The 18,787-nt window shown below is 40.3% G+C and overlaps 1 protein-coding gene across 1 annotated transcript in view; it reads right to left on the bottom strand.

The window, feature by feature from the left end:
* The window catches only part of LOC124719836 (zinc finger protein 493-like), a 92,563-nt gene extending 74,847 nt beyond the window's left edge, over window positions 1–17,716 (bottom strand). The window contains exons 1-2 of the mRNA XM_047245023.1: window positions 17,664–17,716; window positions 1,998–2,060 (exon numbers count right to left, since the gene is read on the bottom strand). Of these exons, the coding sequence (XP_047100979.1) occupies window positions 1,998–2,039 (42 nt within the window). The 5' untranslated portion in view covers window positions 2,040–2,060; window positions 17,664–17,716. The remainder of the gene's footprint in view (window positions 1–1,997; window positions 2,061–17,663) is intronic.
* Between the last annotated feature and the right edge of the window lie 1,071 nt (window positions 17,717–18,787).

Here is an 18,787-nt window from a genome sequence, read left to right as displayed (position 1 = left end):
TTTGAACTGAGGATATGTTCAGGAACTCTGGAGCAAATTATCATTATGATATTGTTCTGTAATTTTGCAGGTACATTCTTTTACCACTCTTATATACAGAAGCCACCTGAACTTTTTCCCAGCTGCCTGAGTCTTTGCACTAGGTGAGAGATTTGCAATAAATGCAAGCTAAGTATGAGGAAAATGCTGTAGAGTACTCTCTGGACAAATGATTTGTGTTTCTGTTTGGACATGGCAACTATTATGTTTTCAACTCTTCCAGTTGCTTCTCTATTCCAGGGATCCTATTACCATGTTCCTAATACAGGAGCCTATGTGACAGTGAAACAACAATATGCTGGTATGATCCTCCTGCACGAACTTGATAACTAAATACAGAGAGGGGTTAGTGACCACCTTCTGCTTTCCTCCAAAGTCACACCAGACTGGTCAATGACTGCCTGGATAGAAGTCTTTGACCAGAAATGTCTCACGTTCTCTGTAAAATCTGTTGCTCATGTATGATGGTGGTAGTTGTATGCTTCACGCATAGATCTTTTTACAGACAGAAGAATTTCCATTAGCACTTGGCTGTCACCAGTGTGCATACTTTTTTGAACTGAGTGTACAACAGTCTGCTTCCTCAGTGTTTACCAAATTCTGACATTAAACCACAGTGGGTCTTTCCTGTCTGTAACCCAGTTACTCACCACATACTTATTCAGCACGTGATTTACAGTCCATTTAGTGTTTGTCCATCTTCCTCTATGTATACCATATTGGAAGTAAATGACATTCTCATTGTTTAAATTAGATGTTAACAACTACTTACCCGCTCTTTCTAGCAAATCTATTCACCTAGCCCTCTTAAAGGATTCGTTAACTTCATTTACCATCCAGAAAGAGATTTTCACTCTGCAGCGGAGTGTGCACTGATATAAAACTTCCTGGCAAATTAAAACTGTGTGCCGGACCGAGACTCGAACTCAGGACCTTTGCCTTTTGCGGGCAAGTGCTCTACTATCTGAACTACCCAAGCACCACTCACGCCCTGTCCTCACAGCTTTACTTCTGCCAGTACTTCATCTCCTACCTTCCAAGCTTTACAGAAGCTCTCCTGCGAACCTTGCAGAAGTAAAGCTGCGAGGATGGGGCATGAGTCGTGCTTGGGTAGCTCAGATGGTAGAGTACTTTCCCGTGAAAGGCAAAGGTCCCGAGTTCAAGTCTCAGTCCGGCACCCAGTTTTAATCTGCCAGGAAGTTTCATTTACCACTGTTGCTGTGCTGGCATCATGATCACTAGCCCCTCTCTGTACTAATACCATCTGTAAGGACAAGCCTGTTTATAGTTGCAGTATTTCAACTATTTCAATTTTGTGCGGGCTGTTAAACTAGCAGCTTACGACAGCTTTCAGAAAACTGTTCTAAAGTACTTCACAAGACTGCCTGTCCATACCACTTGCAATGTATGCACAGACATCTTAGTCTCTACTCAGTAGGTTAGGATCACCTACTTTTTCTGCACTACTTAGTGTAGATTTTTCTTGAATGATTCTGTAACTGTCACAGCAGTATCACATGGCGAATAAAAACATCCTATGCTGGAGTTCACATACATGGAACCATTAAGGGAACTACTCATTAAAACAGGAAATCATAGCTTGAGTCTTGGGACTTGGTACCAATTTTCATATAACTCCATCAATGCTATCTCATTTAATTTTTATTTGTACTTATAATGTAAAGAAGCAATTCTACAAACTCACAAGCTAAACTACTTCACCTGCTCAAAGATAATGTTTAAATCCATATGGGTAAAGTGTAACAAAATATTCTATTTTACCGGTTTCCTCATTTCCAACCTGGAGCATACTGTAATACTGTAACCCTTGTTATCTTTACCCAAAAGTAAAAACAGGACTGCTAAAGTGAATACACACACAATTGATTACCATCTCACTATTTTCACCACAGCTCAACAAGATTACTTCCATGTAGTCATATAAATTCTAAAATTACCTCTTTATTCACACCCTCCTCCAACTCTTCTTTTACATTCATGCTGCATGCATAATCTTGGGCCTGTGGCAAAAATAACAAACTGTAATAAGTACTTTTAAGCAGTCACAGTCCTCCCATATTATATAAAATGTATCACACAAATAAACCTCAACCATCACACTACTTTATAACTAAATAGTAGTTACTGTTAAGTGTTCTCTTTTGAGTTCAAAATTCTGAGTGAAGATTTCACTATGGTATACTTCAATGGGAGGCAGCAAAAAATTGTAAGACTGATTAATGACAACGCCTTTGAAAATTCATTATGATCTTTCATTTCAGCCTTCTCCCTATGCTATTGTTTTCAATCATATTTTCTAGCTTCATTATCTACATATGCATATAATGGTAGTGTAATGAAGTAATATAACACAGTTACTACCTGAAACAATGACTTCAATGTTGTTCATAAAATCAATATTGTTCATATCAAATTACAATACAGTTTACACCAACTGTGTGGGGGAGCAGAAACTGGACTGTCAAGTGCCACATCACTCATACTACTTTTATTATCAGAATAATAAAATGTCTAGAACAGTTACATCAAAACCTTGTTGCACTGAATGCTTATTTATGATAAAATTATTAAACGCACACACACCCTACGTTGGCACACTACTTAATACTATTCTAACTTCATGAATTCCTTTTGGTGGGACAAGCACGTTTCCAACAGAACAAAAAGAGAGAGCAGGCTAAAGGCTACACCAGTCCTATTCTGTGGATCTGAACTATGGGTTTTACTTGCTGATCTCAAAAGAAGACAAAGTTCTGGAAAGATTATTTATGGAACAGCACCAGCATATCAAGACTGAAAAACCCATAATGTCAAAGGAAGTGCTGGAATGAGAACAAATGAAACAGTGATAGCATAGGAAGAAAATCATTAAACTGATATTGGGATCTGTTGAGGATATTGGATAATTAGCAGCCAAAAAATAATTTTTTATTGGAAATCATCGTACAGATAGAAACAAAGTAGACCACTTAACTTTCAGAAAGAGTATATCGACAAAATAATGAAGCAAAATGGTGTACGCAAAGAAGATGCCTTGAAGAGAGATGCTGGGCAAAAGATAGAAAGAATACAGCAACATCTTATTAATTGATCTTTGCATTAATTAACTGCCTACAATAATACTAATATACTAGTACAAATAATGATCATTATGATTTTATTATTATTACTATCTGAGGCATGATGGGCTACCTCTTTGAATTCCCATCCTGCACCTGGTGATGTCACTTCTTTGGCTTGGAGCTCGGGGTGCCATGGGGCACGATAAGAACCATGCAGGGTACATCGACAGTATTTGCCATTCAGCCACAATTGACAGGATGGAGTGACTAATAGCCCTTCAAAAATTCTGTCAGGTTAATAATTGCAGGTACAGGTGTTAATGAAAGACAGTACATTGGTGTGGTCCTGGCTATCTGTATTTGCTATTTGATCTTCTCTGTGGAAGTCACATTATGCAACAAGCTTTCTCATCTCAAAAACTGCCCGATTTCAGTTGTGTTGCATGACTTAATACCTTGTGGCATTGCCTTGGAAGGGGTTAGGGTAGTGTCTAGCAACTAGACAAGCTTGTTATTGTTATTCAATTCCCCATGTTCAGCAGTGTATTCGATGATTTGGTAATCCTGAATACTGTTTTAAGTGTGACCATGTTTAGCCTTAGACCGAGTTTTTGATGAGAATCATCTGACGAGTCCATTGATCTATCCAACTATCGTGGCCGTGCAATTGTATTAAGTGAGAATGACAGTGGAATTTAGATGCTCCTTAGTCTGCTCCAGTTTTCTACTGTTGTGGCACACTTTGATTGTTTTGGACTTGGACTCAGGGCATGCTTATCATGCTGTGGCTGTTAACATTGCCTCTGTATATCAGCCTCAGGGAATTCACCACTGCCAGCTACCGATAGGCTGCCTTCACTCAAGTTATGTAAATCACTATTCGAAAATTGTACTAAAATTTTGTACATTTTGATTTTTGGGGGTTTGTTGGGTCGAGTGCCTTTGCTGTACATACTGTCAAGCACTGTTAGAATGGTCACATGCTGATCATCTCTATGTGAATCACACGTCACATTCAGATGTCATCCAGACTTGTGAAAACATAGCCTGTTACTGAGCTCTGAATGTTTTTCGTGTTCGTTCACTGGCCATTTGTGAGGTGGAGAGTGAAAGAAATTTATTCCGTCTCAGGGCGAGTTACTGCTTACCAGATTTAATTCTTCAAGTGTTTGTTATTTTAAAGTTGTCACGAAGTGAGCTTTTCTCACCTGTTATTTATTTACTGCTACAAGTAGGTTCTGACTACTAATTACTCGTTTTCCTTTTTAAAGGGTGTTCTTGAGCTGCTATGCATGCACATTCACATACTGAATCACTTACGGATTTTCTTCAGTATGCCTTAATAGTATTTTCACTGTGTCTGAAGCCAGTTATATCGATCTGTGCACACTCATTCTCTTGTTAATTACTTAACTGCTCACTGGTGCAAGATTTCAAGAGACTTGCTCTGTCTGCCTGCCTGAAGGTAGCTCTAGAAATCAGTGCACCTGTTTACTTTATTAAATTATCTAGATGCACTTGGAGGTGCATTTTAAGAATTTCCTTTTTCTAGGGGTCCCGAGGCAGCTATAAATTGCTCTGTCTTCCAGTATAGCTATTCAGTTTTAACCTGTGAGATGAGTTATGCTTCTGTGTTGTCTTAAAGTGCCATCTGTTTCCAGATAATTATTTGTTCATTTGTTGAAGCATTTTCTCATTTGCGGTTTGTGAAGATGGAAATTTTGAATCTAAAATCTAAGAACTGGTGTCAGACACAGCTTTAGTCATTAACTATTGCCTTATTTAAATTGTCACTAAACTAAGGTGTGTAATGTCTTAAATTTGAAAGTTCAGAGTGGTGTTTGTAATCCTGCTAATGTATCTGACTTTAGTTATTTTTCTTAAATAAAAACATTTTAATAAACAATGGAGACCCATGTGAGCCCCAATCCATCCAGTCCTTCCACTTAATTTCCCCTTTTCCTGCTGGACGTTTGGTTGGTAACAGAGTATGGTTATTTTTCTGGAAGTAACGGGGAAAGGTGTCATACTGTCACTCACCACGAGGTGTGTGTTTGCAGGTATCCACTGTGGAACATGGGGTCTCACAACTGTCCCAGTTTGTCCTCATTGAAAAATCAACAGTTTATCTATGAATTAAAAGTTTGTCAGCTTCCATGTAAGGGCGGTGTGCCCAACTTGTGGACGACCCCTTGGTGATTAGTACCAACTGCACCGTGGAGGTATATGTTGCACTAGCTGCCTGAGCTCTGGCCATGACAATCTTGTGTCAGAATGTAGTGTGTTTAGAAAGTAGTCAGCCCCATCATAAGCAAATACATATAATTCAGGCACAATTGATCCATTGGGATAATCACTTGTGGGGTATTGCACAATGTAATCTCTATTCTGAGCAGAGTACATTAGTTCTGCAGTTACAGGGACAGCTGCCTTTATTTAGACAAATTAGGAGCAATAGGTGGTGAACAAGATTCTCCCACTGACATATAACTGCTGGAAGTAGTAGGAATGCTACGTACACCTTTAAGGACCTCAGGAGAATTCATTTGGGAAATTACCATACCAAATAATGTTACTGCTGCAAGCTATAATGGAACTTTCAATGTAGAATTTAAAGACAGGTAAAATCCATCATATGGATCATGGTCAAATTTATGTTTCATGCTGACACTTTGGCCATCACTGACAATGTTGTCATTCAGACGCTGTACCCCCTGTGTTAAGCCATGTTTTCAATCAAATTTTACATGAAAGTGCAACATCAAGGGAGTTATTAATTATTGGCCTGAAATTGTCACCTCGTATTAAGAGGCTACTCAGGCATAAACATTTTTGGCTATTGCAGTTTCCTCATGAACTTTTTCCTAGGTTCATAGATGAATGCATATGACCATTCCATCCCTGGAATTGCATGTCACAGAGATACAAATACTCAATAATATATTACAGAAAATGCAGCCACAGGACTGTTCTTGGATTACCTTCACTAATAAATGCACATCTTTTACTGAATTAGAGGCTTTGGTGTCCGCTATTGAAGTCCGAGTTTCACAGACCAGCAGTGATGGGGGTTTAAGTGTCATTATCAGGATGGGGATTGAGATTCCAAGCAATTTAAAAGGGGACCACCCATAAGGAAAAAGTGTAGGATGTGTTTCCAGTGTAACAAAGAGTGGCATTTTGTATGGCGATGTCTGGTGACATGGAAGGAGAATCAAACAGCCGACATCACACAGAATGGAAGAGGCACGGTAGTGTTCTACTGCCTAAGGGCTGGATCTGTGCCAAGTCCGAGGTACGGAAACCCCTGCCTTGTCTTTGGGTACAACTTAACCAGGAACGAATGTGTGCCCTCCTCAACTCTGGTAGTTAAGTTTCTCATTTAGATTATCTGTGGCATTTGAAGTTCCACCATACCTGTGAACTGCCTTGTTTGCATCCGTCCTTCCAATGTTGAGCTCTCACTGGGCACATGTTGCCTCTGGTTGGCAAGACTGAGTATTGGAAAATTTTCTTGGTCTGTGAAGTGGATAGTAACTAAAAATCTTTCAGTGAACTTAATTTTGCAGTGTGTTTTTGTAAGTGGTAGTGGGTTTGTGCTAGTTTGTCAATGCAGGGTTGTTTATTTTAAATTTAACCCAGCTGAAACATTCACATTGTGCTCCTGTCAGGTTGCCACAGGAATTCATAGTGTGTTACCGCAATGTTTGCCATTTCAGCTCAGTCACCTTCATCCAGTAGAGGTGATGCTGGTACTGGAAGTTTTTGATCGGTTACCACAGATCTTAACTAACAGATTGGACATCACCGATAAAATCCAGTACAAGATTTGCCTTACAAATGACATTCCAGAGAGGTTTTCTCCATCAAGGATGATATGTATATGTACTTTGATTAATAATGTGTTGTTCAATGCCGTCATCAGGCCCTCAACTTCAGCCTATGCTTCTACCATATTCTCAGTATCTATGGGCAGCAGTGGGGTGTTTCATCCTGTTGTGGGTAATTGTGCAGTTAATGAGAACATAGTTTTGGAATCTGTGCCACTTCCCAATCTGCATATTTCTTTTACTTGGTTCAGTCAGGCTCAGTATTTTGCTGTCCTGGATCTCAATCTCGCATATTATCAGATCATGTTAAAAGAGGATTCCAAGTATATTACTGCCTGCTGTACAGATTGGAACCTCCACAATTTTAACAGGGTGTCCTTTGGTTTTTCAACGGGAGTTACCATTATGTCTTGCCTTCTAGATTGTGTTTTTGGTGATTTCACATTCAAGTGTGTCTCTAATTACCTAGATGGCATGATTGTTTACAGTTCTAGTCTGTCTGAAAACCTGCAACATCTTGAGGCAGTTCTGGTTTACCAGAGGGAGGTGGGACTTACTGTAAAACCATCTAAAATGACACTGGCACATAGGTTTCATCCTTGGGACATCTTAGTTTCACTGATTGGATTGAAATTGACCAGGAGCATACTAGTGATTTGCGAAAATTTCCAGCTCCTAGAAATAAGAAAGCTGTGGCACAGTTCATAGGCATGACAATTTTTTTTCGAAAGTCTGTGCCGAATTTTATTAAATTAGTGGGGTGCCTTAACGATTTAAGAAATTTCATATGGGATGAAAGTCATCCAGAATCTTCTGAAGCCATTAGGGTGGTACTTAGTAACCCACTAGTATTAGCCATACCCAATTTTGAGCTCGTGTTCTTCTTGCAGATGGACACCTAATTCTTCTGGAGGAACAGAATGGCAGGGGAGGCGTTGCATGTTGATGTCCTATAGCAATGCACCTTGGGAACTTTCACCTGTGGAGATGAAATATTCTATGTATGAATGGGAAGCCTTGGCGGTTCTGCTTGCCCTTAAGAAATTCAGATTTTATTTTGAACACAAGGAATTTTGTTTAGAGACTGACAATCAAGCTCTTAGTTAGGCTTTGGCTCATTATTTCCATACTACCCTCTTAGGCATTTATAAAACTGTTGTCAAGATCAGATGACACATCACCTGGTACTCCCTGTATAAGCAAGCCTGGAGGTTGGTGGGGTCAACATCACTCAACATGTCACCTGGTCCTCCCTGAATAAGGCTGTCCAGAGGTTGGTGGAGGAGTGTGAGAGCCATAAGGGAGCTGATCCCAACTTGAATTCCCTCAAGTGGCTTTTAGAGTCTACCTGTTAGGAATGCCTGATGGATTAACTTTGTATGGATTATATAGGTCCACTTCATCAAGTGTGTGTGTGTTAGGCACCTACTAGTTATCATGGATGACTTTTCTCGTTTCTTTGACACATTCCGAGCAGAGAAATGACCATCCTGGCAGCTGGCCAGCATTTGTTATGAATTTTTTCTGTTTCCAGGCCACCGAGGATGCTTGATAGCTTCTGTTTCCCAGCTATTTGTGAGGTTCTGCTTTGACAATGGAATTAAAGATGTGACCACAAATCCTTTTACCAGCATACTTTGCTGACCAGGTGAACTGCAAGTTGAAGGCTGTGCTTACCTTTCACAACAAGGCTCAGACAATGTGGCTCAATTTTATCTTTAACACTGCACAACCCAAGTCCCTGGAGGCTGCTCCAGTATCCCTTATGTTAGCACATCCAGTCAATTTTCCTCTTGTCAACCTGTAGGCAATCAATGATTTGCTTCAAGAACATTGGAAAGGCTGGGGACACAGTGTTAGTCCGAAACCCTAATATTGCTGAAAAGGGGTGGTCAGGGTTCGATAGCAAGATAGCTCCTCAGTTGTTGGGACCCTGTTAGATTGTCAGGGTGGTCAGCTCAGCAAACCTCCTGGTTCTGAATTTATAGATGAGTAAAGCCTCACACATGCACATTATTCATATCAAGGAGAGGCATATGTAAAGGGCTCCTTAATGGTGGGGAAGGGGGATTTTGGTTTGGTGGAGGAGGCTGAACCACGGTGGGCTCCCTCTTCGAATTCGAGCCCCATGTGCCTGGCAGATGTCACTTCTCACAGCTCAGAGCTCGTGGCACCAGTGGGCATTGTGGAGCAACAATGGGTGTAGAGGAACAGCAGTGGATCTCACAGGCAGTCGGTGTCTTGAAGCTGGACTGGAGGGTGAACCATGCAGGGCTCGTGGGCAGCATGTACTGTTTAGCCGAACTTTATGTGGCAGTATCATTATACCATCACAATCATTACAATAAAACAATCTTCTTTCAATAATGGTAACTGCCATAGGCTGATCAGCCCAAGATTATCATCACTCATCTAAAAGCTGGTATGTACACCTCTGGCACACACAACAGTAGGGAGACATAGTGGCACGGAAGCAATGAGGCCTTCATAGATCACTGGAGGAAGTTGGAACCATATTTATACAATCAGGCCACCTCATTGCCGTAAATTCTGGAAGGGGGGATGATCTCTGATGTTATGTTAAATCACATCCCAGATCTGTTCGACCAGGTTCAGGGCTCGTGAGTTGGGTGGCCAACACATCAATTGGAACTCACCACTGTGTTCCTGAAACCACTCTATCACACTCATGGCCTTGTGAAATGGTGCATTGTTTTCATGAAAAATGCCACACTCAATGCAAATACTTTCAGAAAAGACTTCCTGACACTTAAATGTATACTCAATGGGAAACATGATCGTCACGAAGGAGTGGACCTAACATGAACCATGGACCGTGGCACTGGTAGCGAGGCTTGCGTGCCTCAGCGGTACAGATAGTCGTTCTGTAGGTGCAACCCCAACTGAGGGGTATCTGTTATGGGGCCAGACAAACATGTGGTCCCTTAAGAGGGGCAGCAGTCTTTTCAGTAGTTTCAGGGGCGACAGTCAGGATGAATGATGATCTGGTCTTGTAACATTAACCGAAACAGCCTTCCTGTACCGGTACTGTAAACGAATGAAAGCAAGAAAAAACTATAGCTGTAATTTTTCACGAGGGGATGCAACTTTACTGTTCATTAAATGATGATGGTGTCCTCTTGGTTAAAATATTCCGGAAGTCAAATAGTCCCCCATTCAGATCTCCAGGATGACATCGTTATCAGGAGGCAGAAAAATTATGTTCTACAAATTGGAACATGGAATGTCAGACCCTTTAATCAGGCAGGCAGGTTAGAAAATTTAAAAAGGGAAACGGATAGGGTAAAGATAAATATGGTGGGAATTGGTTAAGTTTGATGGCATGAGGAATAAGACTTCTGGTCAGATGAATACAGGATTATAAATCATATAGGGGTAATGGAGGAGTAGGTTTAAAAATGAATAAAAAACAGGATTGCAGGTAAGCTACTATGAACAGCATAGTGAATGCAGTATTGTAGCCAAGATAGACACAAAGCCCACACTTACCACAGTAGTACAAGTTCATATGCCAACTAGGTCCCCAGATGATGAAGAGATTAAAGAAATGTATGATGAGATAAAAGAAATTATTCAGATAACGAAGGGAGATGAAAATTTAATAGACATAGGGGATTGGAATTCAATAGTAGGAAAAGGAAGAGAAGGAAAAGTAGGAGGTGAATATGGAATGTGGGTAAGGACTGAAAGAGGAAGCCGTCTGGTAGAAGTTTGCACAGAGCACAACTTCATCATACACTATGTGCTGAAAAGCATCAGGCCACCCCCAAAAACTTACGTTTTCATATTTGGTGCATTGTGCTGCCACCTACTCCATATCAGAGACCTCAGTAGTCATTATACATCATGAGAGAGCAAAATGGGGCGCTCCGTGGAGCTCATTGACTTTGAATGTGGTCAGGTGAGAGGGTTTCATTGGTGTCACATGTCTGTATGCGAGCTTTCCACACTCCTGAACATTCCTTCGTCCACTGTTTCTGATGAGATAGTGAAGTGGAAGCATGAAGGGACATATGCAGCACAAAAGCATACAGGCCAATCTTGTCTGCTGACTGAAAGATACCGCCGACATTTGGAGAAGGTTGTAATGTGTAATAGGCAGATATCTATCCAGACCTGAAAGAACTGCAAAAAGGTAGGAATTGTAAGAGATGGGATCTGGATAAAGTGAAAGGGTCAGAGATTGTAGAGTATTTCAGAAAGCACTAGGGAACCATTGCGAAGGACATGGGTAAGAGATACAGCAGAAGAGGAAGGGTAGCTTTGAGAGATTACTAGTGAAAGTAGCAGAGGATCAAGTAGGTAAAAAGACAAGGCTAGTAGATATCCTTGGGTAACAGAGGAGATACTGAATTTAATAGATGAATGGTGAAAATATAAAAATGCAGTAAATGAAGCAGGCTGAAAGGAATACAAACGTCTCAAAAATGAGATCGACAGGAAGTGCAAAATGGCTCAGCAGGGATGGTAACAGGGCAAATTTAAGGATGTAGAGGCATATATGACCAGGGGTAAGACAGACACTGCCTACTGGAATACTGAAGAGACCTATGAGGGTCTATACAAGAGCAATGCACTTGCGGGCAATATTTTGAAAATGGAAGAGAACGTAGATGAGGATGAAATGGGAGATACGATACTGCGTGAAGAATTTGACAGTGCTGAAAGACATAAGTTGAAACAAGGCCCTGGGAGGAGACAACATCCATTAAAACTACTGATAGCCTTGGGACAGCCAGCCTTGAAAAAACTCTGTCATCTGGTCAGAAAAATGTATGAGACAGGCAAAATACCCCCAGACTTCAAGAAGAATATAATAATTGCAATCCCAAAGAAAGCAAATGTTGACAGGCGTGAAAATTACCGATCTATCAGTTTAATAAGTCATGGCTGTAGAATACTAACATGAATTCTTTACAGTCGAATGGAGAAACTGGTAGGTGCTGACCTCAGGGAAGATTAGTTTCGATTCCGTAGAAACGTTGGACCACGTGAGGCAATACCGACCTTATGATTTATCTTAGATGATTGATGAAGGAAAGGCAAACCTACATTTCTAGTATTTGTAAACTTAAAGACGCTTTCGACAATGTTGACTGGCATACTCTCTTTCAATTCTGAAGGTGGCAGTCGTCAAATGCAGAGAGTGAAAGGCTATTTGCAATTTGTACAGAAACCAGATGGCAGTTATAAAAATGGAGGAGCGAAAGGGAAGCAGTGGTTGGGAAGGGAGTGAGACAGGGTTTTAGCCTATCCCTGGTGTCGCTCAGTCTGCATATTGAGCAAGCAATATAGGGAACAAATGAAAAATTTTGAGTAGGAGTTAAAATCCAGGGAGGAGAAATAAAAACTTTGAGGTTAGCCAATGACATTGTAATTCTGTCAGAGACAGTAAAGGGCCTGGAAGATCAGTTGAACGGAATGGACAGCGCATTCAAAGAGGGATACAAGACGAACATCAACAAAAGCAAAACGAGGATAATGGAATGTAGTCGAATTAAATTGGGTGATGATGACAGAATTACATTATGAAATAAGACAATTAAGGTAATAGATAAGTTTTGCTATTTGGGGAGCAAAATAATTGACGAAGGTTGAAGTAGAGAGAATATAAAATGTAGTCTGGCAGTGCCAAGGACAGCATTTCGGAAGAAGAGAAATTTGTTCACATTGAGCATACATTTAAGTGTCAGGAAGTCTTTTCAGAAAGTATTTGCATTGAGTGTATCCATGTATGGAAGTGAAACATGGACGATAAATAGTTTAGACAAGAAGAGAACAGAAGCTTTCGAAATTTGGTGCTACAGAAGAATGCTGAAGATTAGATGGGTAGATTGTGTGACTAATGAGAAGATACTGAATACAATTGGGGAGAAGAGGAATTTGTGGCACAACTTAACTATAGGGTGGCGTACAAAATGTGTTACCAATTGTTTCTTTTACAATTTACACCACACATTAGATACTCCGGTGGGATCTCTACAGCAGTACCAGCAGAGCTTGGAAAAACAAATGAGTTACAAAATGACATGTAATTCACGATACTGTCACTAGGAGACTAGTATCCAGCAATGGCTGACAATAGAAGACTGACAACACAGCGACGATCGGCAATTGTGTTACTTTTTCATGAAACGAAAAGCCTTGTTGTGACTCAGAGGTGTTTTCGACAACAGTTTAACACACGATGGGTCCCTTGCAAGAAGACCATTCACAGGTTGTACGATAAATTTGTACAGGAAGGAACAGTATTGGATCCGAAGCGACCTCGGCCTAAGCCTGTTTGTTCGCCGGAAAATATTTAAGCAGTACGAGTTGCTGTACAGAGAAGTCCCGGGAAATTGTGTAGAAAGGCAGCAGTGCAACTGGGAATATCCAGTCGCTCCATTCAATGCATTCTTAAAAGTGGCCTCCACATGTACCCATACAAGATGACCTGTGCACAGAAGCTCACTGAAGAACACAAGCAGCAGAGACTACTGTTTGCTCAGTGGGTGGAGGATAGAGAAGAATCACTCAACAACGTTCGCTTTTCAGATGAGGCACATTTTCATTTAGATGGTGCGGTTAACAAACAAAATGTACACTTTTGGGCCACTGATAACCCACAAGTGCTTCATGAACGACAATATGCTCCGAGGATTACAGCGTGGGCAGCAATTTCCAGTCACGGACTTACTGGACCCTTTTTCTTTGAAGAAACTGAACAGCGAACATTATTTGAGCATGCTTCGCAATAGATTCATTCCACAGCTTCTTGCTACTGCCTTGCCCTTCAACACACAGTGATTCATGCAAGATGGAGCAAGGCCACATACTGCAAACACTGTGTTGGAGTTTTTACACGAGCATTTCGACATGCGGATCATTTCACTCAGGTTTCCAGGTTGCTTCAATGATGGACAAAATTGGCCCCCCAATAGTCCAGACCTCAATCCATGTGACTCTTTTCTTTGGAGGTACCTAAAGGAAAAAAATTTGCTGAAATGTCCACGTGATTTAATGGAGCTCAGAAGACTTACTCTTTAAGCTTTCAGTGAAATTAGGGAAGACATGTGCTGTAGGGTACTCACTAACTTCAGCGTTCCTTTGAAGAAAGTTAGGGAACGAAATGATGGGCATATTGAGCATGTACTGAGTTAGAACAAATCTCCATGGACGGCTCTTCATTATAGTGTATGTTCCTTTCAGATTGTATTGACAATAAAGTTTATATTCAAAAACCAAATGGTAGCACATTTTGTGTGCCACCCTATAGAAGAAGGGACTGGTTGGTAGGACAGGTTCTGAGCCATCAAGGGATCATCGATTTAGTATTGGAGGGAAGGGTGGAGGGTGAAAATCAGAGGGAGAACAAGACATGAATACACTAAACAGATTCAGGAGGATGTGGGTTGCAGTAGTTACTCGGGGATGAAGAAGCTTGCACAGGATAGAGTAGCATGGAGAGCTGCATCAATCCAGTCTTCCCACTGAAGAGCACAACAACAACAGAAGGAGTGGATGTGCTTTGCAACCAGTTTACAATACTTCTTTTGTGACACGGTGCCTCACACGAGCTCCACTGGACCCATGGGTGCCCACGTGGTTGTTTCCCAGAGTATAATGGAGGCCCCAACAGTACAGGAGTCAAGAGGCTGTTCCCCTTGTGGGTGACGGAAATGAACCCTCCCAAAGGCACGATGAAGGTATCAGGATTCATCAGACCATGCAGTGCTCGGCCATTGTGCCAACATCCAGCGCCAATAGTTACATACCTATTTCAGTTGTTGTCGATGTCATGGCGTGGGTCATCAGCGGCACAGACTCATCATTAGGAGTGTTTGGAGCATTGTGCATTCAGACACAACTGTACTCTGCCCAGCATTAATGTCTGATGTTAGTTACACCACAGTTTGTTGCCTGTCTTGTTTTGCCAGTCTGCCCAGCCTATGATGTCTACCGTCTGTGATGAGGAGTACTTGCCCAACCCCATAATGTCTGGCCATGGTCTCACCTTTGTTTTACCATGTGTTGAAGACAACTACCACAGTACTACTTCAACACCTGGCAAGCTGTGCAGCTTCCAAAACGCTCATACCAAGCCTTCAGGCCATCAAAATCTGCTCTTGGTCAAACTCAAATTGTGCGCATTTCCTATTTTACAACAAGACAAGATGCTCACTGATACTCCATGCAACGTGTGTGTGTCTGACGAGAAGACAAGGTGAGATGCTATTGCCTGGATGAGTTTATACTGATAGTAGATCAGTGATCATAATGCTTTGGCTGCTGTGTATATGGATTTAGTATTATGACTTCCAAGTGGATGCTGGGCAATGGCAAGGGAACCATTCTGCAACATTTGAGGCAATTGTAAAATGCATCAATTTATTACAAGAGTGTGCCAGAAAATAATGCCTCCAAAATTTTGATTCTGTTCTTAATATCAGTTGTCATGCATATGACACTGTTGATGTTACCACTTTGCTGACACAGTATGCAGCACCCTCCTGATGAACAGTTCTGAACTGCAGGGGATGTGTGTGTGTGTGTGTGTGTGTGTGTGTGTGTGTGTGTGTGTGTGTGTGTGAGTGAGTGAGTGAGTGAGAGAGAGAGAGAGAGAGAGAGAGAGAGATTTAACTGTGTCAGCACGTGAGAAAACCGTCAGACAACAGAGCATCAATTCAAATAGTTCATCCACATGTGGAACACCCTCTCCTTCAGCATGACAATGCCAGACCATACACAACTTTTTTTTTGCACCGGCAACAGTCTGACGCCTTTGATTCATTATTATTGATCAGCCTCAATACTGACCAGGTTTGAGCCAATGAATTTTCAACTGTTTGCAAAACTTAAAGAACACTTTCAGGGACTCAACTTTGATAGTGATGAATTAGTGCGAGCGTAGGTGAGGCTGTGGGTCTGCCAACGAAATCAAGCATTCTACAGTGACGACACCAACAACCTGGTGTCTCACTGGGAGAAAGGTGTTCAGTGCCACGGTGACTATGTTTGAAATAAATATACAAACACGAAGAATAAATATGTTAAATATTAATTTTGTTTTAGTTAAAATGCTTCAATAATTTCCGAATAGAAATTTTGTGTCATTAGTTTCCAGCATGTGCTCATGCCCAAAATATACACCAATTAAAAATTAACATTTAATTAATTTGGCAAAGAAGGTGGCTTTCAACTGATAAAATGTTAAGGTCATAGGGAAGTTCAGTTCATCAACTAACACAGCACACAGAGTATGAGAAGACTTCTTGTACGTAAAAAGTTACGTTATGGGCACCATTTGGATGTTTTGGTTAACATTAGGCTGTGCTACTGATCAATTTGTTGCCATATCCTTTACTTGGCTTTCACATTTCTAGACTTTGTCAGCTCACAGCCACACTGCCACTTTTGAACATAGGCTAAGCCTTGAGATGCACTATGAATCAGACTGCCACTACAACTAATGTTACAAGGGGGGGGAGTGGGTCTAGAACCACATTTTAACCTTGTAGCCTTTGAATAGTTCTCCAGTTTAGGTCCAAAGTCAATGGATCTTCAAACTGCTTTTCATTTACATGATGTGTGTTGTGCATACACATCATCCTGAATGCCAAACCATCATTACATCAGGGGTCAAAGCCAAAGCCTGAACTGTGTCGGGTCTAACCGCTCTTTTACTGTATTTAATAAAATTTAGTATATATATTTTCCTATCATTTCCTTACAGTGATTGTTTAGGATTACTGTTGTGATAATGCTTGTCAAATGAATTGCAAGCTGTTCACATAGTCTGTATAATCTATAATGAAGTACTCACATATATTCAAATGCAAATGCTGCATTAATGCTATCCCAGTACTTCTGCAGTTGCACTCAAGATGGATGTTGAAACAGATTTTTTCAGCACAGATAGTTCACAAGTAGTTTGCGTGATTGTGTCAGTGTGCTCAATTCTCATTTGCAGGATAAAAATACTAGTGGCACCAAGTGAATTTGTTTGCTGCTGATAGGTGAATACCCTACAACCGGTTGCACTACATCAGATTTCAAGTGACATGTATATGTAAGATTATTTACATCAGTAACTGTAACATTGTGGCAGTTTCACAAACAATATGCATAACAATGTGCAGCAAATTCAGAAAGTGGTTATGAACAAACCTGTCAATATTTGATGTGTAGCCCCATGGCTTCATCAAAACTTTGCTGCCAACATACAAATTCATTCTGCTGTGTAACAATTTATGCTTCCATGTGATATTTGTCAGAAATTTAACTTTACTGCTGAGAGTTCTACTTACATAGGGTTCACATATTCAAAGTAAATAAAATGTACTTCTCAGATCAGTGACCATCCGAATGTCACTTCAAAATTTTGTCATTCAAAAGAGGTGTATCAGAGCAGAATACACCCACTTTATGGCAACCAGTTTATCAGTATAATTGGGTTGTGCATTAAAAAAGTTTTCCATGTTTACTAAACATTAAATTGAAACTCTTGCCCAATTCTATGTGAGGTTTAATACAAGGCTTATTTCAATGCACTGTGCAAAATGTCATGTTTAAGACAGTAAGTTCATCAGTTTAGTAAACCGAATTATTCATGTTTCCAGCTATATGACATCAATTGTATGTATTCACGCATCACACTGCACACAGAAATTAATGAAACCCTGTTAAGAAATACAAGTAAGCCACTTACTATGAAGTGTAACTCAGTTTGTACTTCATGAGTTTCATCTTTTTTTATCCACTTAGTTGGCTCCTGGTCCATCGCTTCAGGTCTACAGTCTGAAAAGAAAAAGCAATCAGATAAGAAAAGTTTTTGGCCCACTCAGTTTCCGTTTTTACCATGAGGTATAGCTCAAAAGCAGTATTTTCACTCATATATTGCGTGCAGTAAACTGGTGATTACACAGGAAACAAATTCAAAGTGGCTGAGGAAAAGTGTGTTCAGTGATATAAACTCATTCACATTTTGCAGGTCATGAAGAGTGAGAACAATCATAAAATAACATGCAATGGAAACTGAGCATTTAAAGTTGCTACTGCTTCTTTGTAACACTGGCTCATGGATACCATCCTGTTGTGACAATTACAGAAGATGTGTAATTTTGTGTGCATGCATTAACTTCAGCATTACAAACAATCACAGCAGGCAATTGATTGCAGCGATATTACTTAATAACATCAAATATTTCATTCTATACTTGGTTCATTGTGTTAATTTCAGTATGATAGGGACATGAAGAAAATTCGGACATACGGATTGTTTATCAGTGAATATGCATTTTCAACATAGGCATTACCTTGAAACTTACTTCATCTGTATTCATTCACGGATGTATGCTCAATTTAGAGGAAGCGTCATCATTTTAGAATCTTTACCTGCTATTAAAGGAAACCAATACCTGCACTGTAGACTGCACATTGCAATGCGGAAGTTCTCATTCTTGATTACCATCAAGATTAAACATTGGTTAGCATTTTCTAACGAAACTGATTTACTTAAACGACTTCATACTAACTGTAAACATGATGAATGATCTATTGAGTGCTGATGACATGTAATGCTTTATGTTAGACAGATTATAGTTAATCTGTACCTTGTATCTCGCCAGTTCGTAAATGATGTTACAGTACTCTTACACAGAACTCCATTAAAACCCACACACTACAACAAACTGGTATTTACATATCATTACACGAATACTAACGACACGAATAATCAAAGCACAGTGAAAACTAACAAAATGCAACAGAATTGCAGCATTTCCTTTCATGCGAACATCCTCAAACCATGAAATGATGTAGTAACTGTGGGCA

This window comes from Schistocerca piceifrons, chromosome 11, assembly GCF_021461385.2.
Source record: "Schistocerca piceifrons isolate TAMUIC-IGC-003096 chromosome 11, iqSchPice1.1, whole genome shotgun sequence".
Lineage (NCBI taxonomy): Eukaryota > Metazoa > Arthropoda > Insecta > Orthoptera > Acrididae > Schistocerca > Schistocerca piceifrons.
This window is presented reverse-complemented; position numbering and strand designations above follow the sequence as displayed.